Below are 27,768 nucleotides of genomic sequence, written 5' to 3'. Positions count from 1 at the left end.
ACCATGGGATCTTTAATTATTATGTTCAAGTCCTGGAATGAGACTTGGACTTGGAACTATATGACTCAGGAAAGAACACTATCAACTGAGACACAGCTAATGCCTATTTCCAAGCAAAAAATAATCTAAAGATAAATAAGAAAGCTTGAGCGACAGAGAAAAATCCAAGGAAGACCGTCACTAAAAATATATTAAACAACAAAACTAAGCATTAAAAAAGCCTGTCCCTTTAAGAGCATTGATAGAAATCTACTTTTCTTATAGGTAAGAAAGTTGAAAGGAAGAAATGTTTTAGTGACATTCTACTATTAAAAGTTATATATTAACAATGACAGCAGAGAATGCTGAAAGCAAGGGAAAGGATCAGGGGCGACATTCTCCGACCCCCCGCCGGGTCGGAGAATCGCCGGGGGCTGGCGTGAATCCCGCCCCCGCCGGTTGCCGAAGTCTCCGGCACCAGATATTCGGCAGAGGCGGGAATCACGCCGCGCCGGTTGGCGGGCCCCTCCGCTCGATTCTCCGGCCTGGATGGGCCAAAGTCCCGCCGATAAATTGCCTGTCCCGCCGGCGTAAATTAAATCACCTACCTTATCGGCGGGACAAGGCGGCGTGGGCGGGCTCCGGGGTCCTGGGGGGCGCGGGGCGATCTGACCCCGGGGGGTGCCCCCACGGTGGCCTGGCCTGCGATCGGGGCCCACCAATCCGCGGGCGGGCCTGTGCCGTGGGGGCACTCTTTCCCTTCCGCCTCCGCCACGGTCTCCACCATGGCAGCGGTGGAAGAGACTCCCTCCACTGCGCATGCGTGGGAAACTGTCAGCAGCCGCTGACGCTCCCGCGCATGTGCCGCCCGGAGATGTCATTTCCGCGCCAGCTGGCGGGGCAACAAAGGCCGTTTCCGCCAGCTGGCGGGGCGGAAATTCCTCCGGCGTCGGCCTGGCCCCTCAATGTTGGGGCTCAGCCCTCAAAAATCGGCGCGGTGCCCGTCTGATTGGCGGCGTTTTGGGCTCCAGTCGGCGGACATCGCGCCGTTTCTGGAGAATTTCGCCCCAGATAAGGAAGTCAGTTTGAAAACTGACTCTACACTACAAGGCCACGCTGCAGAATAAACTCATTGTTATCATTACTGGGCAAAGATCCCAGTTCTAGAAAATATGGTGGGAAACAGGTGGTTTGATCACACCACATTATGGAAACATACAGAAATTCTCTCATGCCACATTATCTCTTAAAAACTTGCTAGACAGCCATTTCGGTCGAATTAGGTGAATTATAATTACTTAAAACCCAATCATAGCCAGAAAGAGGACAGAACTTTAAAGATTATGGGCGGGATTCTCCGACCCTCCGCCGGCCCGAAGAATCGGCAGGAGGTGGCGTGAATCCCGCCCCACTGCCCCGACGCCGGCTGCTGGGTTCTCTGGAGCTGTTTTTTCGGCGGGGACGGGAATCGCGGCGCGCCAGTCGGGGGCCGTTGGCAGTGGCCTCCCCCCCGGCGATTCTCTGCTCCGCTATGGGCCAAGTGGCCGCCAGTTTTCGGCCAGTTCCGCCGGCGTAAATCAAACAAGGTACTTACCGGTGGGACCTGGCTCTGCGGGCGGCCTGCGGAGTCCTCGGGGGGGCGCGGGGGGATCTGGCCCGGTGGGGGGGGGGGGGGGGGGGGATCCCCACAGTGGCCTGGCCTGCGATCGTGGCCCACCGATCTGCGGGCAGGCCTGTGCCATGGGGGCACTCTTTCCCTCCGCGCCAGCCGCTTTAACAGCCCGCCATGGCTGGCGCGGAGAAGAACCCCCCTGCGCATGCGCCGGGATCACGCCAGAACACGCTGGCGCTCCCGCGCATATGCCAACTCGCGCCGGCGCCGGCCTAGCCCCTGAAGTTGTGGAGGATTCCGCACCTTCCGGATGGCCCGCGCCGGAGTGGCTCATGGCACTCCTCAGCGCCGGTATGGCCCGCCCTGCCGGATAGCGGAGAATCCCGGCCTATGATTTCCTTATGAGACCGGGGGAGAACCTTTTTTCTTCTCTCCAAAATCATCTTTAACCTAACCTTTGAAACCTATTCTTTTGCCTTACTTTGCAAACTGCTATTTCCTTTCATTTCATTTTTGTACTGTGCATTTTGATCTGAAGAAATTGCCACAACTGAATTGTATTTTGAATTCAACTCAACCATCTGTATTTGCGTTGGACAAACAAACTGTCTAAATTCTGTACTCGCATAAAATTTGATTTGGTCAGTAGACTTTGAAGTTGACACAAATAAAGCTATACTTCACCCAAGATGCTCAGTCTCAAGTTCTGTCGATTAATATATAGTGCGGCGACACATAAATATATTAACAAAGTACAGATCCATCAAGCATATTGAACACAGTTTCCATTTACACCTACCCCAGATGTGCAGGCAGAGTGTACAGCTCAATCCCATCTTAGATGGATGGAAAATAATGCTGTGCCTTACCTACATCTACTTTTGAATGGATTTTCATTTGAAAATTAAACCCTTGAACAATCTCAGGAATTAAAAGTTGGTCCAGTGGGATGGGTGGCAGGTCCTGCAAAGCACAGTTTGCATGACGGGTCAAGAGGTCCCTGTGAATGGTCTGCCCCATTCAATTTCCCAACGACTGTGCACTTGGTAATTTTTCAGTTAGTAACAAATTTCCGACTGATGCTGTTCCACAACTATTACTGTGTTACGTACCTTGCTAAGAGTTGCTAAAACTGTATCTTCATCACCAAAGGTAAATGGTACTGTGCTACTTATGCTGATATTGTGTCCAAGAGGACAAATGGCAGTAAATCGGATCACATGGCGCCTGGAAGAGAAATAATGTACATCAAAAAATGCAAAATGGCCGTCACAAATAAACAATACAATAGGTGGAATTTTCTATTCTCTGCACAGAATGCTGGCTGAGGCAAGAAAACCGCTGTGCATCTCGGGGGCAGCGGTAGGGTGCCAGGGTGCAGTGCCAGGGTAGTGCCATCTGTCCCCCCCAGGGTTCTGTACATACCTATGCACACCCAGTGGTACGCACTCCTGCCTCACGGCGCTGAGGACCCAGGTTTGATCCCGGCCCAGGTCACAGTACGTGTGGAATTTGCATATTCTCCACGTGTCTGCGTAGGTCTCACTCCCACAACCCAGGTGTGCAGGGTAGGTGGATTGGCCACGCTAAATTGCCCCTTAATTGGAAAAATTTTTTTTAAAAAAGGTTCCCTTCGCCTGGTTCTCGTTTTTAATCTCAGTCGGACTCAGTTTCAGAGACTAGGTGCTGACGCTGGGACTGATTCGGTGGTGTTCTACGACAATGGAAGAGGTGCTGGCCCCGGAGCAATTCAGGGTCCGTTAATGCGCTAACAGGGGTTCCATGTGGAACTAGAGCAATTCCAATGAATAAACGGTGTCTGATTCGCCAGGGTCACGATTGGCACTTGAGGGGCAGACAAGCTGCAGCACTCCACTCCCCACACACACTCATTCCAGCCAACAAGATGGCAACCTGAAAAGTGGCACCCCGGTTCACAGGTGCGGGGCTCGAGACCCTGCTGGGCGCCATTGAGGAGGGGCGGGGCACACTGTTCCCCGGGGTGGGAAGGACGCTGCCACCCGTCGCCGTACACCGGGCCTAGGCGCAGGTGGCAGAGGCCATGAGCACCGTGGGCCCCACGGCCAGGACCTGGCAGCAGTGTCGGTAAAAGCTGCACAACCTCCTCAGCACGGCCAGAGTGTGTAACCAGCACCATCCTCTTGGCACCAACCCCTACCCCACACCCCATAACCACCCCTCCTCCTCCACCACCCGGAGGGAGACCGAATCACTCATGCCGGCAATCTGCTCGCACCCCACCCTGCACTACATACCAGTACCCATACCCCCAGCCATGCCCTGTGCCCTTTTCCAAAAGGCCATCACCTGCCCACGCCCTGTGCTGCCTGCATCCGACTGTCTGACAATGTGCATTTTCTGCTCCCCATCCCCCCATCACCACCAGAAGAAGGCGGCACACAACCTCATGGAGAGAGACAAGATTGGAGGAACCCCACCAGACCTGCGGCCCCTCACTGTCGTGGAGCGGTGGGCACTGGACCTGTCCGGTGGGGCCAAGGAGAGGGCAGTCGCAGGGGCGGAGGTTGGCTTTGAGGAACCAAGTGAGCCACTGCTGAGTTACGGTGTCCTTATGGCACGCATGGCACAAAACCCACACCACCCCAGCACCTCACCTCCGCCATACCAACCCAACCCCAGCCACTGCACCACCCCCACCTCCCCCACACCACCACAACCCTAGCATTCCCTTGCCAACCTGCCACCCCACCTCCCCCAAACCACCCTCACCCCACCTCCCCCATACTATCACCTCAACCCACGTTCCAACCATGTGTCATGTCTTGCGTCTTGCAAGATCACCAGGCGACGAGGCAGGCCCTTTTGGTGTCTCCCCGCCCCTTGGCACAACCCCAGGACACCTCCAGTGACGAGGCAAAACTGGACAGTGAAGCCCTCAATTGCCAGCCCACGACATCCCAGAGCACCAGCCCGGGGCGACACCGACTTGCGTCACAGCTTTCTCCAGATTCTTGACCATCCCAGAGACACTCACCTCAGTTGGGCACTTTAGTGAAGAGGCTCCTGGAGCACTATCGGGTGCACACCACACACAAGCAGTGGTACATCAGGTGGAGGTAAGAACTCCCGATGTGACGGAGGGTTAGAGCGCGGCCCAACCCCAGAGATTAGCTGCTGTCCAGACAGGTTGCAGGCTTCTGGAAATGGCGGTCCCATCGATGCTGGAGATGCAGACACAGGGCCGGGAACTACGTGAGGGGTTGTCCTCAACCATCCAGCACCTGAAGGTGCAGTTGGAGAAGTCCAACCGCCTTCAAGGGCAGGAGACGGTGCCGACTATGTATGCCACCCAGGACAACATCCCACGGGTGGCATCCGCGATGGAGGCCTTGGGGGCGAAGGTATCGGCCATGGGTCAGGGTGTCCAAGGCTTGGGACACTCTGTGCAGGCGGTGGCTGAGGCACAGGACAGGGCTGCCCTGTCACAGGCAGTTATATACCAGGGCAACCTGGACATTGCAGTGGCGCTCCAAAGTGTGGCCCAGTCACAATGGGTCATATCTGCGGGCATCGACGGCATTGTCTGGCCGCTGGCTGACCTGAGCCAGTCACAAAGGGACATGGCACAGTCCCAGAGAGAGATGGCCGAGTCCCTGTGCTCCATGGCCGTGAGCATTGAGACCCTGGCCTAGACAAAAATGGCCTCCAGGACTGGTAGCGGCAAGTGGCTGGGGAGTCCAGAACCTCGCTCAGGCTGCACCCCCGTCCCAAGGACTAGCCTAGGGGCCATCGGGCACCCTGAGGGAGGACAAGGCAATGGAGCCCATGCCGGTGACATGCCGGAACACCACAATGCATTGGACTCCCCACCTCCTGTCCCTGGCACATCCGATGGGTGGCACCACGTCACCTAGGACACCTGAGAGAATGCTCTGCCCATCCAGGACTGGGCGCTGCAGAGAACAGCCACCAAAGGGGACCCAAGTCACAGGGCATGAATCGCCCAGGCCGCCTCCACTCATGATGCACTGCCTGGGGAACCACCTAGACGTTTTGTTCGGATGCATGAGGCCAGTAAGTTAGACACCAGTTAAATTGGCACGGGTCCAGCACACAGGATAGCTTTAGGAGCTAGGACACAAACCTGTTGAAACATGTTCACCTGTTCACATTAAATACTGATGGAATGGCCAGCTCGCATGTCGGGATCACCCAGGTGGATGGTGGAAAGTGTTACCACGGGCAGGAGTCAGATGTTGTTAAATGATATGGAGCACCAGAGCTCATCGCAGAGCGGGTCGTCATCACCCTCCATCCCATGGACCAGACCTGCTGTTACGCCAACCCAGGGCCCACACCCCATAGAGGTAGGTATCACGGAGGGGGTTGCAGGTGAGGGGCGGGAGGGTTATGTGCTTGGGTGGGGTGGTCGGATTAGAGTAGGGGAGGTTGTGGGGATGGGGGTTGTATTTCCATTTGCAGATCCCTTAGTGTGCGAACCTGGAGGCGATGAGAGCCTACCATGCGCGCTGGCCCTGGCGCACATGTGCAGCCTTTTGTGCTTCCCCGGATCCCATACGCTGCCCAGCCTGGTCCTGACCCGAATCTTCCTCGTTGGACGAGGCCTGGCGTTCATCCCGCTCCTCTAGCGTGTCGCTCCTCTGCACGTTCATGGAGTGGAACTCCTTTCAGTTTGTGAAGACCACTCCCTCATGCACTGGTGCTCGACGGGGGACATGCGTCCTGTGGATCACCCCTGGGGTATTCTGGCGATGGCGGCGAACCCCGCGGCCCAGCATCCTGGCGGGCTCGGTCTACATTGAACCTGATATATTGTGCCGAGCGAGCATACAGGGCCTCCATGATGGCACAGATGATCATGTGCACCGAGGCCTGCGAGATCCCACAAAGGACCACTCGGCGCTTGGAAGGACCCCGTGGCGAAAATGTTCAGGGCGACCGTCATCTTGATGACCACAGAGAGTGGGTCTCCTCCCCCATTCCCAAGCGGTGCCAGGTGCGCCATGATCTGGCAGATATGCTGTACGGCCCCCTGCTCAGCCAGAGTCTTCGGCGACAAACCCGGCCTGGTAAGTTCTCGAATGACAGGCGCTGCCTGTACATACGAGTCGTAATGAGGCGCCTCCTTCCCACCTCCTCCTCGGACTGTTGGGTGCCCGGCTCTCCATCCTCATCAGCTGGCTCCTCTTTCTCTGGGGCAGGCTCCGCTGCTGCACGACCCTCCCAGAGCAGATCCTTCTCATGCAGCCTCAGTTCATCCCCCAGGGCTGCAGCGGCTAGGAGATGGCAACAATTCCTTGTTGGATTCCAAAACTATTGATTGCAGGGGGTGAAAGGCAGACACATTAGCATGGTATCTACCTCCACGCCCAACCAGGTCCAACGGGCTACATGGTGACCCCGGCCTGCAGTGCAGCCCTTGCCCCCGCATGTTCTCCTCCTCCCCCATCCTCACACCCATCCCCTGCTGACCCCGGTACTCTACCCTCCGCACCGCACTGCTTGCCCCGTCAGTGCCCGGCAACGCGGTGGACTCTGGCCCCAGCACCCTTCCCTGCCAGCAGGGGTACAGGTATCTGGTGCTACGCATGCCAGTGGTACGCTCTACGGCCCCTATCTGGCACCCTCCTGTAGGGGGTAGCGTGCACATTGTTGTTTGGTGGGCCATGTGATACCCCGTCGGCGAGTGACGCCGGCTGTGATGGGGTGGGGAAGGTGCATCCATACGCAGGTGTCACTCTCCGCAACCACGTGCCACGATGAGAGGTCTGTGGGGTGCGCAGCAAGGTGGGTACCTTCCAGGCTGTGGCAATGGTGTTCCATGCCTGGACATCCCGGTCCCCGGTGTTACACCGACGTCACGGCCAATCCCGTGGTCACCCCCCACTACTTCCCCCCGGCCCTGGCAGGCACCCCATCCCCCCCAATCCCCCCCAGCGTGCCATGCCAACGGCAGTACCATCAGCCCAAATCATGCCCCAGGAAACATAACCTAATTCCGCTCCCTCCCTCAGCATTGCCTCCCTCGGCCAATGCTCCTGTTTCCCAATTTTTAAAACCACAATTGAACCTCGTAGTCGGTAATTGCTCCTGACGGAGGCAGAACATCGCGGGAGCCCCGGAGAATACCATTACGGGCCCGTTAATGATTTGCCAACAGCGTTTACTGAACACGTGGTGTGGAACGCATTCACACTGCTGTCAAGGCACGGGTGCATGGCATTCCTTCGGACATCCAACGCCGGCCTTTATTTTCGGCTGACATGTAATTCTCTGCCGAATGCGTTTCCCGATTCTGGGGCGAAATTCTCCGACCCCCCTCCGGGTCGGAGAATCGGCGGGGGCTGGCGTGAATCCCACCCCCGCCGGTTGCCGAAGTCTCCGGCACCGGAGATTCAGCGGGGGCGGGAATCGCGCCGCGCCGGTTGGCGGGCCACCCCGCTAGATTCTCCGGCCCGGATGGGCCGAAGTCCCGCCGCTAAAATGCCTGTCCCGCTGGCGTAAATTAAATCACCTACCTTACCGGCGGGACAAAGCGGCGCAGGCGGGCTCCGGGGTCCTAGGGGGGGCAGGGGGCGATCTGGCCCCGGGGGGTGCCCCCACGGTGGCCTGGCCCGCGATCGGGGCCCACCCACAGGGCGGGCCTGTGCCGTGGGGGCACTCTTTCCCTTCCGCCTCCACCACAGTCTCCACCATGGCGGAGGCGGAAGAGACTCCCTCCACTGCGCATGCGCAGGAATGCTGTCAGCGCCCGCTGACGCTCCCACGCATGCGCCGCCCGGAGATGTCATTTCCGCGCCAGCTGGCGGGGCACCAAAGGCCTTTTCTGCCAGCTGGCGGGGCGGAAATTCGTCCGGCGCCGGCCTAGCCCCTCAATGTTGGGGCTTGGCCCCCAAAGAGGCGGAGCATTCCGCACCTTTGGGGCGGCGCGATGCCCGTCTGATTTGCGCCGTTTTGGGCACCAGTAGGCGGACATCGCGCCGTTTCCGGAGAATTTCGCCCCCGATGTCAGCCAACAGAGAATCCCGCTCCAGGGGCGAAATTCTCCTACCCGCCCCGCCACATTTCTGCCCCGACCGGCCGGCGGGAGTCTCCGTAACACCGGCCGGTCAATGGGGTTTCCCATTGTGGGGCAGCCCCACGCCGTCGGGAAACCCCCGGGCGCCGGCAAAACGGAGACTCCCGCCGGTGGAGAATGAAGCCCCAGATGTCACATTGGCGAGGAGGGAATTCCAAATGTGCAAATACAAGTAAGGATAGCAAACTATCCTTGTCATGAAAGTTTAATGTCTCATCTGAAAGATGGCACCTCCAGCCATGCAGCATTGAAATGTCAACCTAAGTAATATGTTTGAGTCTAATTGGACCACAGGCCTTCAAACTTGGATGCAAGGCTGCTATTCCTCAGGCTTACCTTTGGCTCAGTATAAGTAATTAAAGTACAAGCCTGATTAATGCAGCTGCTCAGTCTAACATCCAAGGTGCTGAAGATGTAGTTTACTTCGATGTTCAGAAACTGTTTGACTAAATTTCTGATGTTTGTAGAATAGGCTAAGGGCAGCACGGTAGCACAGTGGTTAGCACTGTTGCTTCACAGCACCAGGGTCCTAGGTTCGATTCCCAGCTTTGGTCACTGTCTGTGCGGAGTCTGCACGTTCTCCCCGTGTGTGCATGGGTTTCCTCCGGATCCTCTGGTTTCCTCCCACAAGTCCCGAAAGACGTGCTGTTAGGTGAACTGGACATTCTGAATTCTCCCTCTGTGTACCCGAACAGGCGCCAGAATGTGGCGACTCGGGGCTTTTAACAGTAACTTCATTGCAGTGTTAATGTAAGCCTACTTGTGACAATAAAGACAATTATTATAAGGCTCATCATAGAATAATTAATGAATTGGGTGCATTGATAACTGGCAACAGAAGATAGTATGGAAGATTCCTGGGAAAATATCAGTTGTGGTTTTCCACAGGGATCTGTCTCCTGTTGCCAGTCAGCTGCTGCTATTCTCTGGAAACAGGTGGACAATTTAACGGGGGCATTCAAATCAGACCCAGCAGCTGAACTCTGTTAAGCCTCCAATGAAGCCTAGTATGTGGGATTGCCATTCACTCACACCAGGATTTATAATCAACCCCATGAGCACTGCCAGAGATTGGACCCGGGCTCCTTACAAGGTGGAGGGGAGGGGAGGGGAGGGGAGGGGGTATTCCCAAGGTCCTCCACGAGGTAGGGGGGAGGGGGTCAAAAATGGGGGTGGGGGAAAATCGGGGCTGACTTCCAAAATGTCATCCCAATCTGCAAGGAACCTTTCCTGCTGGGTTCGCTAGCAGGAAATGGCTCAAGTGCGGTCTCGGCGGAGAGAAACAACCTGAGGCAAAAAGAAACCGACAAAGTGCCTTTGAATAGCAGGTTGTTTCTTGGTGGCTGCAGCGTTACACACACCCAAAATTGGACATAGATTGTTTTCCGTTGAGGCATGGCTGAAGCTACAAAACTGATTCTTTAACCTCCACAAGAGCATGCCTCCCTCCTGGAAGCCTGAGATTTTGGCATTAGGTCTTTGAACAACGGAGAATTTTAGTCTCTGTTGAGTCTGACAACAGACACAGATGGTGCATAAACAGACTGAAAAAGGTGAGATAGCTCTTTGCCAAATGATGTTGGTACATTTGGGCTTGGGCTGGGTTGAATGTGATGGAGGAAAGGAAGAGGCAAGATGTCTTCTTCCAAAAAAGGCAACGTAAATATATAAAGTATATAATATAGAGTATAATATGTGAAAGAGGACAGATTGGTGGGGACATGCAGACAAAATGTACTCATGCCCATGGTCGCTGAGGCCTGGCAGGTTAGGCAGCAGTCCATGTAAATGACTAAGCATGCAAAAATGACCTCAGCTAATCCATTTCTGGGCTACTTTGGATTTTTATTTCAAAATTTCTCCGGCTGGCTTTAAGGTTCCTTCGAACCTTCCCCTGGTGGTTTCTTCAGTATTGGCACAGGCAAAAAAGACTCCCATCTCCTGGTTCCATAACCACATGGTGAGCTATAGTGAATGTGCTGTGAAATCACATTGGCTGGAATCTTATGGATTTAGTCCTTTCTGGAAATGCAGGAACATCTTTAAATCAGGAGTCCAATTTCCTAATAGGCGTGCTTTGCTAAAGCTCTACCCTCAACAGTGGCATTAGCGCCTGTCTCCAGTTTCCATGGCCAGTCAAACAAAGGATTTCTAGTTAAAGAGTAACAAAGCCTCACCAGCACTTTGAATTTTGAGGCTGTGGCAACTATAGGAATGAAAGGACCCCTAGGAAGACTACCCTTCGGTGCTCTCACTCTTACTTGAGGTCCTTGTGATGATATCCATAGTACAAAGTCTTACAACACCAGGTTAAAGTCCAACAGGTTTGTTTCGATGTCACTAGCTTTCGGAGCGCTGCTCCTTCCTCAGGTGAATGAAGAGGTCTGTTCCAGAAACACATATATAGACAAATTCAAAGATGCCAAACAATGCTTGGAATGCGAGCATTAGCAGGTGATTAAATCTTTACAGATCCAGAGATGGGGTAACCCCAGATTAAAGAGGCGTGAATTGTACCAAGCCAGGACAGTTGGTAGGATTTCGCAGGCCAGATGGTGGGGGATGAATGTAATGCGACATGAATCCCAGATCCCGGTTGAGGCCGCACTCATGTGTGCGGAACTTGGCTATAAGTTTCTGCTCGGCGATTCTGCGTTGTCGCGGGTCCTGAAGGCCGCCTTGGAGAACGCTTACCCGGAGATCAGAGGCTGAATGCCCTTGACTGCTGAAGTGTTCCCCGACTGGAAGGGAACATTCCTGCCTGGTGATTGTTGCGCGATGTCCGTTCATTCGTTGTCGCAGCGTCTGCATGGTCTCGCCAATGTACCACGCTTCGGGACATCCTTTCCTGCAGCGTATGAGGTAGACAACGTTGGCCGAGTCGCACGAGTATGTACCGCGTACCTGGTGGGTGGTGTTCTCACGTGTAATAGTGGTATCCATGTCGATGATCTGGCACGTCTTGCAGAGATTGCCATGACAGGGTTGTGTGGTGTCGTGGTCACTGTTCTGAAGACTGGGTAGTTTGCTGCAAACAATGGTTCGTTTGAGGTTGCGCGGTTGTTTGAAGGCAAGTAGTGGGGGTGTGGGGATGACCTTGGCAAGATGTTCATCGTCATCAATGACGTGTTGAAGGCTGTGAAGAAGATGACGTAGTTTCTCCGCTCTGGGGAATTACTGGACGACGAAGGGTATTCTGTCGGTTGTGTCCCATGTTTGTCTTCTGAGGAGGTCGGTCCGGTTTTTCGCTGTGGCGCGTTGGAACTGTCGATCGATGAGTCGAGTGCCATATCCCGTTCGTACGAGGGCATCTTTCAACGTCTGTAGATGTCTGTTACGCTCCTCCTCGTCTGAGCAGATCCTGTGTATACGGAGCGCTTGTCCATAGGGGATGGCTTCTTTAATGTGTTTAGGGTGGAAGCTGGAGAAGTGGAGCATCATGAGGTTATCCATAGGTTTGCGGTAAAGCGAAGTGCTGAGGTGACCGTCCTTGATGGAGACGAGTGTGTCCAAGAATGCAACTGATTTTGGAGAGTAGTCCATGGTGAGTCTGATGGTTGGATGGAACTTATTAATGTCATCGTGTAGTCATTTCAGTGATTCTTCGCCGTGGGTCCAAAGGAAAAAAATGTCATCGATGTATCTGGTGTATAAAATCGGTTGAAGGTCCTGTGCAGTGAGTAGGTCCTGTTCAAACTTGTGCATGAAGATGTTGGCATATTGGGGTGCGAATTTGGTCCCCATGGCTGTTCCGTGCGTCTGGATGAAGAACTTGTTGTCGAAGGTGAAGACGTTGTGATCCAGAATGAAGCGGATGAGTTGCAGAATTGCGTCTGGAGATTGGCAGTTGTCGGTGTTGAGTACTGAGGCTGTTGCAGCAATGCCGTCGTCATGGGGGATGCTGGTGTAGAGTGCCGAGACGTCCATTGTGACGAGGAATGTTCCTGGTTCAAGTGGTCCATGGGTGCTGAGTTTCTGTAGGAAGTCCGTCGTGTCGCGACAGAAGCTGGGTGTACCTTGTACGATGGGTTTCAAGATGCCCTCGATGTAGCCAGAGAGGTTCTCACACAGGGTCCCATTGCCTGAAACGATAGGGCGGCCTGGTGTGTTGGCCTTATGTATTTTCGGGAGGCAGTAGAGATCTCCAATGCGGGGAGTACGTGGGATGAGAGCACGTAGGGTGCTCTGAAGATCTGGATCCAAGGTCTTGATCAGTCTGTTAAGTTGGCGGATGTGTTCCTTGGTTGGATCTGCGGGTAACTGTCTGTAGTGTTCTTGGTTGTTCAGTTGTCGGTATACTTCTTTGCAGTAGTCCGTTCTGTTCAGTTTGACAGTGGCCCCCCCTTTGTCTGCTGGTTTGATGACGATGCTGTGGTTGGTCTTGAGAGCGCGGATGGCATTGCGTTGTGCTTGGGTGACGTTCGGGGCTGTCTTGTGAATGCGACTGATGAATCTGGCATTGACGCGACTCCTGACGGCTTGAGCATACATGTCGAGTCTAAGGCAGCGGCCTTCCGGAGGGGTCCAATTCGACTCTTTCCTCTTCGGTTGCCGCACCGCAGATCTCTCGGTCTGCTGTTCCGGTTCATTGGTAGTCTGCTTGGGTTCGCTGTTGGTCTCTTGGGGTCTGTGGAAGAATTCCCGGAGCCTCATTCGCCTGATGAATTTCTCCGTGTCTGCCGCGAGACTGATGGGGTCCATTTTGGTGGTGGTGCAGAAATTGAGCCCTCTGCTGAGGACTTCGATTTCATCTGGTTGAAGGGTGTAGTCTGACAAGTTGACAATAGATTTCCCTGTATTGTTTTCTACTGTGACACCGGGGGTGGCTTGGTTGCTGCCGGTGGTGATGCCAAGTTTCTCAAGCTTTCTGTTCTTGGTATGCATATAGGTGGCATAGTATTGTTGTCTCATCTGTTTGGCGGTGTTCCGCAGCTGGTCTGCTGCATCCTGAGCGCAAGTTGAGAATATGGCCTTTATCTTGGTTTCCAGGTTGCGTCGTCTGCTGTAGAGCTGGTGTACGAGGTGGTTGAGGAGTGTGAGAGAGGTGCGACGGCAGAGTCTCTCAGCGAAGTCTGTGTTGTAGGTCGTCTTGAGTGGGTTTGTGATCTGTAGCCCTTTCGGCCAACGTTGTCTACCTCATACGCTGCAGGAAAGGATGTCCCGAAGCGTGGTACATTGGCGAGACCATGCAGACGCTGCGACAACGAATGAACGGACATCGCGCAACAATCACCAGGCAGGAATGTTCCCTTCCAGTCGGGGAACACTTCAGCAGTCAAGGGCATTCAGCCTCTGATCTCCGGGTAAGCGTTCTCCAAGGCGGCCTTCAGGACCCGCGACAACGCAGAATCGCCGAGCAGAAACTTATAGCCAAGTTCCGCACACATGAGTGCTGCCTCAACCGGAACCTGGGATTCATGTCGCATTACATTCATCCCCCACCATCTGGCCTGCGAAATCCTACCAACTGTCCTGGCTTGGTACAATTCACACCTCTTTAACCTGGGGTTACCCCATCTCTGGATCTGTAAAGATTTAATCACCTGCTAATGCTCGTATTCCAAGCATTGTTTGGCATCTTTGAATTTGTCTATATATGTGTTTCTGGAACAGACCTCTTCATTCACCTGAGGAAGGAGCAGTGCTCCGAAAGCTAGTGACATCGAAACAAACCTGTTGGACTTTAACCTGGTGTTGTAAGACTTCGTACTTTGCTCACCCCAGTCCAACGCCGGCATCTCCACATCATGATATCCATAAGCAATCATGTAAATAGCAATGTATACAACCTCCAACCAGCAGATGGCAGTAGAGAACAACAACATTACTTTGTTACCTCGAGGAGTCTGGAGATAGTCGTGATAGTGAATAGTCATATTTGTAGTATCTCTTGGATAATTTATTATAGTTAGTTGTTTTTTGCTATATTTCTCCTAGTTATCTAACCCACGCAGTGTTAGTGATTAACTATTTCTTCAACTTTCCAGAAGTGGTACAACTAACAATCTCATCTGCTAGGTGTGAATCATGCATGGCAGAGACATTTTTGCTCGCCATGGGGTACCTCAAATTGTCATGAGTGACAATGGCCCATGTTTTAACAGTCATGAGTGGACAGAGTTCTTTATCTTTATAATCTTTATTGTCACAAGTAAGCTTACATAAACACTGCAATGAAGTTACTGTGAAAAGCCCCGAGTCGCCACATTCCGGCGCCTGTTCAGGTACACAGAGGGAGAATTCAGAATGTCCAATTCACCTAACAGCACGTTTTTCGGGACTTGTGGGAGGAAACCGGAGCACCAGGAGGAAACCCACGCAGACACGGGGAGAATCGAACCAAGGACCCTGGAGCTGTGAAGCAACAGTGCTACACTGTGCTACCGTGCTGCCAACAGTTCACACAAAACTATAATTTCCAACATATTACTTCTAGTCCCCTGTATCCACATCAATGGGAAGGCTGAAAAAGATGTTCACAATGTGAAACGCTACTCAGAAAAGCTATGGGCAGTGGGGAAGATCCATATCTTGTGTTACTTAACTATAGAGCAGCACCATTGATTAATGGACTATCACCGTCACGTGTTGATGAATCGGCAGCTCGGAACAACCTTGCAATAAATTCCAAAGGAACCAAAGAATCAAGAACTTGAGAGGAAACTCACATTTCAAAAAAGGTGACAGAAGACGTATTATGATAAATCCACAAGAAAGTTACAACCATTACTAAAATGACACAGTCAGGGTGGAAGATCCTGATGGAAACGGATGGTTGAAGTGTGCTAAGGTAATACAACAGTCAGGTCCTCAGTCATATATCATCATCACCGATGACAGGACAGTTCTAAGGAGAAACAGGAGAGCTTTGCTGAAGGTTCAGCAACCCTTTGTTATAGATGCGCAGGATGATATTGAAGACAATCTATGGACAGCTGAACAAATGATACCTCAGCATACAGATACAGAGCAAGCTGAAAATGTACAGAACCAAGAAAAACAGCAAGAATCATTCTCAACGACCGATGAAAATCAAGCAAACTCACAGGTTCAGCTAATGCTTAGAAGGTCGACAAGACATAGAAGAAAGCAGGACAGATTGAATTTGTGATGGACTGTAAACATGTAAATAATCAAAAGCATTATGCATATCATGTGCATTGTATAGTAAACTGAAATAATGTATGTAAATATACATTTCCATAGGAAAGGGGATGTGATGATATGCATAAGCATCATGTAAATAGCAACATATAGGATCTCCAACCAGCAGACGGCAGTAGAGACCAACCACATGACTTTGTTACCTCGAGGAGTAAGGAGATAGTTGCGATAGTGGAAGTCATATTTGTAGTCGCTCTTGGATAATTTATTATAGTTAATAGTTTTTTTGATATATTTCTCATAGTTATCTAACCCTCACATTTATTTAATAATAAACATTTAACTCGTCAAGAATTAGACTTTCTCTTGTGCATGATTCTTACCAGCCAAGCTATGGGAATTGAAGACTGCAGTGAGGTAAGTTCTCTCAAGGATACAAGGAAGAGGACAACCACTCCAAACTGGCAGATGTGGATGGAAGATCATTCCAATCTGGAAACAGTGGCACGAGGATTCAGGACTTCAGGAAGGCATAACTGTTGAGTGGCAAAACACTTCCAGGTGCCAATCTCCATACTCTGGTATCACAACCCAATTAGTTTTAACACCCAAAAAAAATTATTACACATGAAAAATTTGACTACAATACTCCTTCACGCCCACTTGTCTTCACAAATGTACAGGATAACACAGGTTACAAAATATGGCCGCTATTCTCTGGAAAGATTTCCAAGTGATGTAGCGAGCGCGAATTGCCCCGGGCCTCCCGGCACTCGGCCTGCGAGGCTGGCAATACTATTCAATGTAAATCTGTCCACTTAACGAGGTCCCACGGGCTTCTAGCCGCAAATGAAGGCTCGCCAGCCGATTCGCCGGCACTGCGCCCGCCAGACACCCGCTAACAAGGTCGAGCAGCACTTAAGCTACATTTGATCAGCCAACCCCAGCCAACTCGCAATAATGGCACCGAGGAGACCAGCCCCAAGATTAGGGGGCACTGACCTAGGCAGGCTCCTAGACGTCATGGAGGTCAAGAGGGATATCCTGTTCCCCCGAGTGCACAGGAGGGTTCACATTAGGGCAGCCAGTACTACCTGGGACGAGATGGTGGCAGCTGAGAGCACTGTGAATGTGACCAGGAGACCAGGTCTCCAGTGCAGGAAGAAGGTCAATGACCTACACTGGGCAGCATGAGTGAGTAGACAACAACACCCCCACCCTCTTTCCGACACCTGTCCGCCCCCACGGAAGCATTCACCCCCCAACTCTCCAAGTGACCCCCAACACCCTCTCTCCCTTCAATCCCCCCATACCTCCCTTCACACTCCTCCCTCCCACCACTGTGAACCATGCATGTGGCTAATGGTGCCCTCTGTGTGTCTCCTCAGGAAAAGCTCTCCCATAATAGCCAGGACAGGGCCCAGACTGGCGGTGGTGTGCCGGACCTAAGAATCTTCACCATCTTCGAAGAGCGTACCCTGGCGGTGACTAGAGTGTCCAAGGACCAAGCAGTCACCTACGTGGAGGCTGGCGAACACCATAGAGATGAGGAACCACCGGGCTCTACCCAGGGGACCTGTCACTGACTGACCCATCCCTCCCACTGGCCACATGTCCATTCTCCCGCAGGACTTCCAGCTGACGGCGCCGGCCCATCTTGGGTGGCCCCCTCTCCTGACTCCGAGGAGACCACCTCGGAGGAAAGCTCCGAGGCTGCCACCATAATAGTCGTGGCACAGCTGTCATCCCCACCCTCCACCAGCGCAGACACCTCGGTGGGAAATGTTTTCAGTCAGGCTTCAGGGATATAACCTGGTGAATACCACACTGCTGCTGATGTGCATCAAGTGGAGGCAGGAACCCCTGTACCGTGTGCTGACTGCGAGATGTGGCCTCATCAGAGGGGTGAAACTCGGGGCAGCTGGTGGCCTCCATGCTCACTCCATGGGATGGGTCCTGGTTGGTGCTCTGCACCCCCCCGGCCCCTCTCAGTCAATGCCCATAGGGCCCTGGGGTTCGCCATGGGACGGAGGAGTTCCTAACCTAAAATGTGGCCTCTGGTTGTTAAGCAGCCGCTTCATTCTTTCTCCAAGCTCATCGTAAACTCCCTAAGCACGATAGTTTGAACTGAAACCAAAAGAAATCTCATGTGCAAACACCTTTGTTTAATTATTAATCTAAATAGAGTTTTACCCTTTCTTACACACTAACACAATTAAATCCACTTAAATCTATACCCTATTTCTAATATCCAACAATACAAACATTGATTATTTAAAACTATCTCTGCTTCCTGACACTGGCTTGTCCACTGTGCACGGTGGCACAGTGCTTAGCACTGCTGCCTCACAGCACTAGGGACACGTCTAGGGTCAATTCCACCCTTGAGTCACTGTCTGTGTGGAGTTTGGACATTCTCACCGTGTCTGTGTGGATTTCCTCTGGGTGCTCCGGTTTCTTCCCAAATCCAAAGATGTGCAGATTAGGTGGATTGGCCATGATCAATGCGCAGGGTTACGGGGATAGGGTGGGGGAGTGGACCTAGGTGGAGTGGTCTTTCGGAGGGTTGTGATGGGCTGAATGGCCTCCTTCTGCACAGAAGGGATTCTATATTCTCTGTACAATACACCCGAGGTCAACACACCTTGCAGCTCCACTTACTCTTCTCACCAGGCACCTCACATCGCCATCTGAACAGCCAAGACTCACCCTCAGCTGACTGCCCTATTGCACTCCTGCCTCTTCGTGACCCTCCACAAATGGTGTCCTTGACTCCTCTCTACACAAGCCATTATGAGTGCTTATATCTCTGAGCTTTCTCTCCTTTTTGGAGAACAGAGCTCACAACTTGATAAGAGGCAGAGTCCTGGCAGGCTGTGTGTGTGTGTGTGTGGTGGTGGTGGTGGTGCGGGGGGGGGGGGGGGGGGGGGGGGGGGGCTGTTGTAGCAGCAGTCCACCAATGATGGGGAACTTGTTGGCAACAGGCAATGTATGCCCAGCTGCTCCATTGGGAAGAGGGCCTTATTCCAGGAGGCTGCACTGACCTGCCTTTAGAGCTTGAACCTCTTGAGGCACTGGTGCTCAGATATGTTCGAGAGAGTTGACTTTTACCTGTATAGCTTTTGTTGAGGGGCCTTGCCTCCTAATGAATGCCAGTGTCCACCCTTTCTGTCCTGTGAATGAAGCTGAGAACGTAATTGGTCCTGCTTTGGTGTTGCTCCTGCTGCTGGAGCTTTTGATGGTGCTGTGGATTTTGCTCCTGACCTTCAGCAGAGGTTAAAAATGGAGCTGCATAAACTGTTCCCATGCCATGGTGAAGGCTGGCAGCAGGGCGGTACAGCTGGAATTAGTCAATTGCCTTTTAAGAAGTTGGCTATCACCTGAAACAGTGACAAAAGTGCTTTGAATAGCAGTCTCTCATCTAGTCATAATAAAAGCAGAGCATGTTGGGAAAACACATGAAGTGTTGGGTACTCTGCTACACAGACGAACCAACATGGTTGCGAATGGTACAACGCAGTTTTATTTCAAACATCTATTTACACTGGTAAACTGTTTACTGAGGTTCGATCATGACCATCTGTGGACCTATTCCTAATTCTATCTTGTAGTGCCACTCAGCACATGGTGGATGTCTGAGCGGCTTGTAATGAGCTCTGTGCCCTGAGCCGTCTCCTGCTCGAGTGCCCAGGAAGTGTCGTGTTCCCTGTTTTCTACTGTGTATGCTGTTGCCTGTGATTGGCTGCCGTGTGTGTGTTGATTGGTCTGTTGATCTGTCCATCAGTATGTATGTATGTATGTGCTATGATGTTTACCTGAATATCATGACATCCCCCCTTTTTTGCAAGAACATGTGCCTACGTGGTCATAAATAGAGATGTGTACTGAGTGTAGCTAAATGTGTGTGTGTGCAATATTTACAGCATGTACATGGGGCTAAACTATATACAAGGGGCGATGTCGGGTGCGACATAACAACGAGGTTGTACCATAAACAAAGAACGGGGAAATGTTGAACGACAAAACAAATTCCTGGAACGATAAGAACAGAAACATATTAACACAGTGGTAGTATGAGTTCAATGTACAAGCAGTCTCATAAGTCCAGTCTAGTAGGTGGGCAACGAATTTGGGTTGACCGCCTCAAGGGAGGTCTGGAACCACCGGCTGAGGAATGGGCCTGGCCACGGGCGACGACAGAAGGGGCATGGTGGCAGGCAGCTCCACGAAGTCGATATCAGGAACAACAGGAGGGCGCGGTGTCGGTGTAAGGTCCCGTAGCGAGCGTGGAAGTAGGCGAAGAGCCCGGCGATTGCGCCTACGAATGGATCCATCAGGCATGCGAACCAGGAATGAGCGGGGAGCCACGCATCGGAGAACTTTGGCAGGTGCTGACCAGCCACCTTCTGGTAGGTGGATGCGGACTTCATCTCCAGGGGCCAGGGTGGGAAGATCCGTGTGTCATATGCCCTCTTCTGGCGACCGCGCTGCGGTTGCATTCTGTGTAGTACCGGAGCATGGTTGGTTGTGGGTGCGAGAATGGAAGGCACAGTGGTCCTGAGGACGTTACTCATCAACAGCTGGGCTGGTGAGAGGCCAGTGGCTAGTGGGGCCGAGCGATAGGCCAACAGAGTTAGGCAGAAATCCGATCTGGCGGCAGCAGCAGCCTTGCAGAGGAGCCGCTTGACAATGTGAACGCCCATCTCCGCTTTTCCATTGGACTGGGGATGCAGAGGGCTGGATGTCACATGTGTGAAACCATACGAGGCAGCAAAAGATGACCATTCCTGGCTGGCGAAACAGGGCCCATTGTCCGACATGACAGTCATCGGAATGCCGTGGCGAGCGAAGGTGTCTTTGCAGGCCCTTATGGCAGCGGACGACGTCAAATCGTGCAGGCGTATGACTTATGGATAGTTGGAAAAGTAGTCAATGACGATGACATAGTCCCTGCCTAGCGCATGAAAGAGGTCCACACCCACCTTCGCCCAGGGGGACGTCACCAGCTCATGGGGCGGAAGCATCAAGAGGTTGCGCCGGTTGAAACCTTTGGCAGGTGGGGCAGTTGAGCACCATATTGGCAATGTCATCATGCCCGGCCAGTATACCGCCTCTCGGGCCCTCCGTCTGCACTTCTCGACCCCCAGGTGGCCTTCGTGTAGTTGGTCGAGGACCAGCTTGTGCATGCTGTGCGGAATCACAATCCGGTCCAGCTTTAGAAGGACACCATCAATGACGGCCAAGTCGTCTCGGACATTGTAGAACTGCGGGCACTGCCCTTTGAGCCACCCTCCCGTCATGTGGCGCATCACACGTTGTAGAAGGGGGTCAGCCGCAGTCTCTCGGCGAATACGGGCCAGACTGGAGTCGTCAGCTGGCAGATTTGCCGATGTGAAAGCCACCTGCGCCTCGACCCGACAGACGAACCCCTCCGAATCTGGCGGTGTGTTCACTGCTCTAGATAGGGCATCCGCAATGATAAGGTCCTTACCCGGGGTATAGACCAGTTGGAAGTCATACCTCCTAAGTTTAAGTAGGATGCGCTGGAGGCGAGGGGTCATCTCGTTCAGGTCCTTGTGTATGATGCTGACCAGGGGACGATGGTCAGTCTCAACGGTAAACCGGGGGAGACCATACACATAGTCATGGAGCTTGTCCAACCCGGTTAGCAAGCCCAGGCACTCCTTTTCGATCTGCACGTAGCGCTGTTCTGTGAGGGTCATGGCCCGCGAGGCATAGGCGACCGGGGCCCATGATGCAGTGTCACCCCGCTGTAGGAGCACCGCCCCAATGCCGGACTGGCTGGCATCAGTCGAGATTTTAGTGTCACGAGATGTGTCGAAAAACGGCAATACCGGTGCTGTGATGAGCTTAAGTCTGAGCTCCTCCCATTCCTGCTGGTGTGTGTGTAGCCACTGGAACTCCGTGGACTTCTTGACGAGGTGGCGCAGAGCTGTCGTGTGGGAGGCAAGGTTGGGAATGAACTTCCCCAGGAAGTTGACCATGCCTAAGAAGCGTAGCACTGCTTTCTTATCTGCCGGCTGCGACATGGCTGTAATGGCGCTCACCTTGTCTGCATCCGGACGGACCCCTGACCGGGAAATGTGGTCCCCCAGGAACTTCAGCTCGGTTTGGTCGAAAGAACACTTGGCTCGGTTGAGGCGCAGGCCGTTTTTGCGTATGCGCGCAAAGGCGCGCTGGAGACGATAGATGTGCTCCTGTGGTGTGGTGGACCAGATGATGACGTCGTCCACGTAGACGTGCAAATCCTTTGATGCCTTCCATCATCTGCTCCATGATCCTATGAAAGACCTCGGATGCCGAGATGATGCCAAATGGCATTCGGATGTAGCAGAACCTGCTGAAAGGGGTGTTGAAGGTGCACAGCTTTCGGCTGGACGGATCCAGTTGGATCTGCCAAAAACCCTTCGAGGCATCCAGTTTCATGAAGATTTTAGCCCGGGCCATTTCGCTCATGATCTCTTCCCGTTTGGGTGTGGGGTAGTGTTCCCTCATTATGTTGTTGTTGAGGTCTTTTGGATCAATGCAGATCCGAGGCTCGCCGGAGGGCTTCTTAACACACACCATGGAGCTGACCAATGGCGTGGGCTCCGTGACCCGGGATAGGACCTCTTGGCCCTGGAGATCCTGCAGCTGCTGCTTGAGGCGATCTTTGAGTGGCGCTGGGACCCTGTGAGGTGCGTGAATGACCGGGGTGGCGTCCGGTTTGAGCCGAATTCTGTAGGTGTTGGGTAGTGTTCCCATGCCCTCGAATGCCTCCTGGTTGTGGGCGAGGAGCGATTGGAGCTGTGCGCTGAACTCTGCATCCGGGAAGTCAGATGTGCCGTCTGGAGAGAGAGAGTGGACTCGTTGCACAAGGTGGAGAACCTTGCATGCCTGTGCGCCTAGCAGGGAGTCCTTTGATGATCCAACTATCTCGAATGAGAGTGTGGCCATGCGTGTGTTGTGTGTCACCTGGAGCTGGCAGGATCCCATAACCGGGATAACATTCCCATTGTCGTCGACCATCCTGCAACGGGACGGCCGAATTGGTGGTCTGACCTTCATGGCGTAGAAGGCTGACCATGCTATGAGGCTGGCGGAGGCACCAGTGTCCAGACGGAATGTTATCGGTGATCGGTCGACCGTTAGGGTGGCACACCATTCATCACCCGGATTGATCGTGTTAACTTGCACCGCCTGGTGGGTCCTGGCTGGAGACATTCGGTTCCCATCAATGACCGCAACACGGAAGGCGTCCCGGTCGTCTGTGTCACTGATCTGGATATCGTCTGGGCACGACTCGTAATAAGGAGGCTGAATGGTCAGCACGTCCCTGCGAGGTTGTCGGAGTTGGGGAACATTGACAGGTTGAGCTGCTCGACAGCAAGCTGCGTAGTGGCCCACCTTGCCACAGCATAGGCATTGTCGGGTTCTTGTGGGACATTGCCGCTTCAAATGTGCGGCTCCACAGTTGCCGCACGTCGTGACGTCATGGCGTTCGTTGCACCACTGTGCATGCGCAGTTCGGTTTTGCGTCGAGCGCGCCTGCGCATCACGTCCCTCAGTGTTGCCGTAGTTTCTGGCGCGCACAAGCGCGGGAGGCCTCGAAAAGCGCGCGAAATGGCTGCCCTCGTCCTGGCCGCGGGCCGGGAGGAACTCGATCGCCTGGACCCGTTCGGCCTCGTAGGGCGCCTGCCTCGCCAATCCGGCCACGTAGGACCCCTGCCGCGCCGATTCGGCCGCCTGAAATTGGGTATAGCGGCTAGTCGCGTTTTCGTGCAGGACACAGGCTTCGATTGCGGCGGCTAAGCTGAGGCCTTTTATTTTTAAGAGCTGCTGGCGTAGGGTGCCCGAGGTGACCCCAAAAACGATCTGGTCCCGAATCATGGAATCGGAGGTGGTGTCGTAACCAGAGGACTGCACGAGGATGCGGAGATGCGTAAGGAATGACTGAAAGGGCTCATCCTTACCTTGCAGGCGCTGCTGGAAGAGATATCTCTCGAAGCTCTCGTTGACCTCAACGTTGAAGTGTTGGTCGAGCTTGAGAAGGACTGTCTTGTATTTGGTCTTGTCCTCGCCTTCCGCGAACACCAGGGAGTTGTAGACATGGATGGCGTGTTGACCTGCCGTGGAGAGGAGGAGGGCGATTTTCCTGGTGTCCGAGGCGCTTTCCTTTTCGTTGGCTTCCAGGAAGAGCTGGAAGCGCTGTTTGAACTGCTTCCAATTAACGCCGAGGTTTCCAGCGACTTGTAGCGGCTGTGGTGTGTTGACGGTGTCCATGGCGCAGGATGGCAGATTCCGGAGGATTTGTAGGTAGGTACCAAAGTCACTCCTGGTACTATGAAGTGTTGGGTAATCTGCTACACAGACGAACCAACACGGTTGCGAATGGTACAACGCAGTTTTATTTCAAACATCTATTTACACTGGTAAACTGTTTACTGAGGTTCGATCATGACCCTTGATTCTGTGGAACTAGTCCTAATTCTATCTTGTAGTGGCACTCAGCACATGGTGGATGTCTGAGCGGCTTGTAATGAGCTCTGTGCCCTGAACAGTCTCCTGCTCGAGTGCCCAGGAAGTGTTGTGTTCCCTGTTTTGTACTGTGTATGCTCTGGCCTGTGATTGGCTGTCGTGTTGTGTGTGTTGATTGGTCTGTTGATCTGTCCATCAGTATGTATGTATGTATGTGCTAATCATGTTTACCTGAATATCATGACAACACAGACAGTCTGACAGCATCTGTGAGGAGAGGAAGGTAGTTAAGTTTCGAGTACATATGACTTCTTCAGAGCTGAAGCGAGGTCAAGGTGTGATAGGTTCTATGCTGTTGAAGAGAGAGGGTGAAGCAGGTGGAGCAAAATAGGTCAGGGATAGGTTGGAGCTCAAGAGAGGTTAAATGATGAAGATGACATGGACACAAGACAAAGGGAGTGGCAATGATAGTGTTAAAAACTGAGGCAGGTGTTAATAGTGGCACAAAGTTCAGACAGCAGAATATGCCAATCAGAACAAGGACCAGTGCTTTCTGAAATCCAAACAAGAGAACAAGTTCCAGACTGGCCTTTGCAGGGAGTAAAGGGGAGGACAGGATTGGATAAATTCTAAATGGAGGGCAGAATTCATGGTCAGAAGTTGTTTAACTCAGTGTTGAGCCCAGAAGGCTGCAAAGTGATGAAAATTGGAAAATGAGATGAGAACACGGTCATTCTATTGATACTGGTGGAATTTTGATTTTCTTCTTAACTATTTAGAACTGTCTTATATATGTGGTCAAAAAATTAGTCTGAAGGGCTTTGTGGTTTAGAGATAAACCTACCCGCAGGGTAGCTCCAAGATAGTCGATTTTGTAGCCACAGTTTTGGAGCATAGTATTGGAGGACTTGTAGCAAGACTTTTCCAAGAGTATGATTCAGCTATAAGCATGCCTGGCGGAAGGCTTGAAAAGTCCTTTATGGTATCTGGAAATAATGATAAAAACAAAAATGTCAATGTTTATTTATCTAAATCATCCATACATGTTTATAAGCATTACTTTTTTGTGATATTATCCTTCTTATAAACCACAGGGATGAGTCCATGATTTTGTGCTCCTATAACAGGAGGTATGGTGTGTTGGGCAGCATGGTAGCACAGTGTCGCACTGTTGCTTCACAGCGCCAAGTTTGATTCCCGGCTTGGGTCACTGTCTGTGCGGAGTCTGCACGTTCTCCCCGTGTCTGCGCGGGTTTCCTCCGGGTGCTTCGGTTTCCTCCCACAACTCCCGAAAGACATGCTGTTAGGTAATTTGGACATTCTGGATTCTTCTCCTGTGTACCTGAACAGGTGCCCGAATGTGGTGACAAGGGGCTTTTCACAGTAACCTCATTGCCTACTTCTGACAATAAAGATTATTATTAGGGCCTCTGGCTGCTGTGAGCATAGCTTCCAAGTGGGAGTGCAAAATCATTTCTGCAAGTTGTAAGTCAAAAATAGACAAGCAAATTTCAAAGTAGTATTTGCAAAGCCCAGCACAAAATGAAAAATTCTTCAAGCAATTACTTCAAGTCATCCTACAATTTTACACCACAGGAGGAAGTCATTTGGCCCAACGTGTCTGTGCCAGCTCTTTGAAAGAGCAACCTAATTGGTACGAGTTGGTCTTTCCTTGGAACCCCCTGAAGATATTTCCTTTTCAAGTACATATACAATTCCCTTGTGGTTAAATTGTAAAATTTCTCCATCTCATGGTTAGTTATCCTAGTTAATGGGCCAGGGTTTAGAGAACCCCAAAGTGTATCATGGAGTTCACCTGACCCACAACATTTAATAGATTGTGGTATGGGGAACACACGGGCCACTCTACAGGTGCGGTACAGCAGAAATGGAAAAGTATTTTTTAAAGCAAATCAATGTTTATTCTATGAACTCAAGTTAACCTTTTAAAAACATACAGTGAACATCTTAGCAACCATTAATTCAAATAAACCCCCCAAAGAATACAACACTAAGTAATCCTTAATAACTTTCCAAACAACATCCAGAAGACAAAAGAAACACCTTTTAACAGAAGCAGATTAGGTTTACATTCACTACTGAGATCATTTATAATTCTGAATTCACCAAATGATCAAGAGATAGTCTTTTCATGGCAGAGAGATCAACAGTACACCTGCTCTGTCTGGCTTCTGCTCCAACACGGAAAACGAAACGAAAACACACCCTGCAGCCAACAGCCTAAAACGAAAGTAAAAAGCTGACAGACAGCCCAGCTCCCCCCACTCTCTGACATCACTGCAGTAGTAAACACCCATTTCTTAAACGTACTCTCACTACAGATATATATATACCTATTTATAAACATCCATTTCTTAAAGGTACTCTCACGTGACACCTCCCACCAAGAAAATAAAATAAACCATCAACTTCAAGATGGTTTCATTGTTCACTTTTTCACGATCCTTTAAGAAATGCACACAGTAAATATACTTTTTCTTTTAAAAAAAAAACAACACACGCAAACAGATATAATAATATAGTCCATTTTTTTCTTCTTCCTCCAACTAAAATCCTTCTCGATTGACAGTCTCTTTGAACAAGAAGGTTTCTGCATGATCCGCCCATTTCTCTACGCCTCGGCATGTCTCTTTAAAGTCAGTTACTTTCGTTCAATCTGATCACAGAGTCCCTTGTAATTCTCCGACACAGGAGCATTGGTTATCACAGCTTTCAGGCTGCCAAATGCCTGTTGAACCTCCGCTGTCCATCAGTGGAGCAATCACGCGACAGAACCTTTGCACAAATGTTCGATCAAATCCTCTCATGCCAAGAAATCGCATTATTTCCCTTCATCTTGAGGGTATCGTAAACTCCTCAATAACTGTTGGTTTCACATCCCGTGTGACCATTTGACCCTGCCCGATTGTATGGCCAAGGAAAGTGTCTTGGGCTTTTCCAAATCCACTTTTGGCTAGGTTTATCACCAAACCCGCCTACTGAACTCGATCGAATAACACCATCAAATGTTTTAATGTTCTTTCCATGTCCGGCTGAAAATTACCAGATCGTCGATGTATACCGCACAATTGGGTAATCCTGAAACAAGTTTGTTAGTTAACAGTGGAAATATGGCTGGAGCGTTTTTCATGCCAAATGGCATAACTTTGAATTGGTATATACCATCTGGAGTCACAAAAGCTGAAATCTCCTTCGCCCTTTCGGATAAAGGTACCTGCCAGTAACCTTTAAGTAAATCCAGTTTGGAAATAAAAGCTGATTGTCCCACTTTCTCAATGCAATCCCCCAAACGTGATATAGGATTTGAGTCCGTTCTTGTAACTGCATTAACCTTTCTATAGTCCACACACAACCGTTGGGTACCGTCTGGTTTCGGTACCATCACTATGGGTGAGCTCCATTGGCTGCAACCCACTTCAATTATGCCATTTTTAAGCATACTCTCAATCTCTTTGTTAACCTGTGCCAAACTTAAAGGGTTCAGTTTGTATGG

At 51.7% G+C, this 27,768-nt stretch overlaps 1 protein-coding gene across 4 annotated transcripts in view; it reads right to left on the bottom strand.

Moving 5' to 3' along the window:
* Window positions 1-27,768, bottom strand: part of adgb (androglobin) — a 612,248-nt gene that overhangs the window by 201,140 nt on the left and 383,340 nt on the right. For all 4 annotated transcript variants that reach the window (XM_072504722.1, XM_072504733.1, XM_072504728.1 and 1 more), the window contains 2 exons: window positions 25,099-25,240; window positions 2,704-2,818 (listed from right to left, as the gene is read on the bottom strand). In XM_072504722.1, the coding sequence (XP_072360823.1) occupies window positions 2,704-2,818; window positions 25,099-25,240 (257 nt within the window). The remainder of the gene's footprint in view (window positions 1-2,703; window positions 2,819-25,098; window positions 25,241-27,768) is intronic.

This window comes from Scyliorhinus torazame, chromosome 1 (assembly GCF_047496885.1).
Source record: "Scyliorhinus torazame isolate Kashiwa2021f chromosome 1, sScyTor2.1, whole genome shotgun sequence".
In the NCBI taxonomy this organism is placed as follows: domain Eukaryota; kingdom Metazoa; phylum Chordata; class Chondrichthyes; order Carcharhiniformes; family Scyliorhinidae; genus Scyliorhinus; species Scyliorhinus torazame.
The sequence above is the reverse complement of the archived record's forward strand: the minus strand, read 5'-3'. Positions and strand labels throughout refer to the sequence as shown.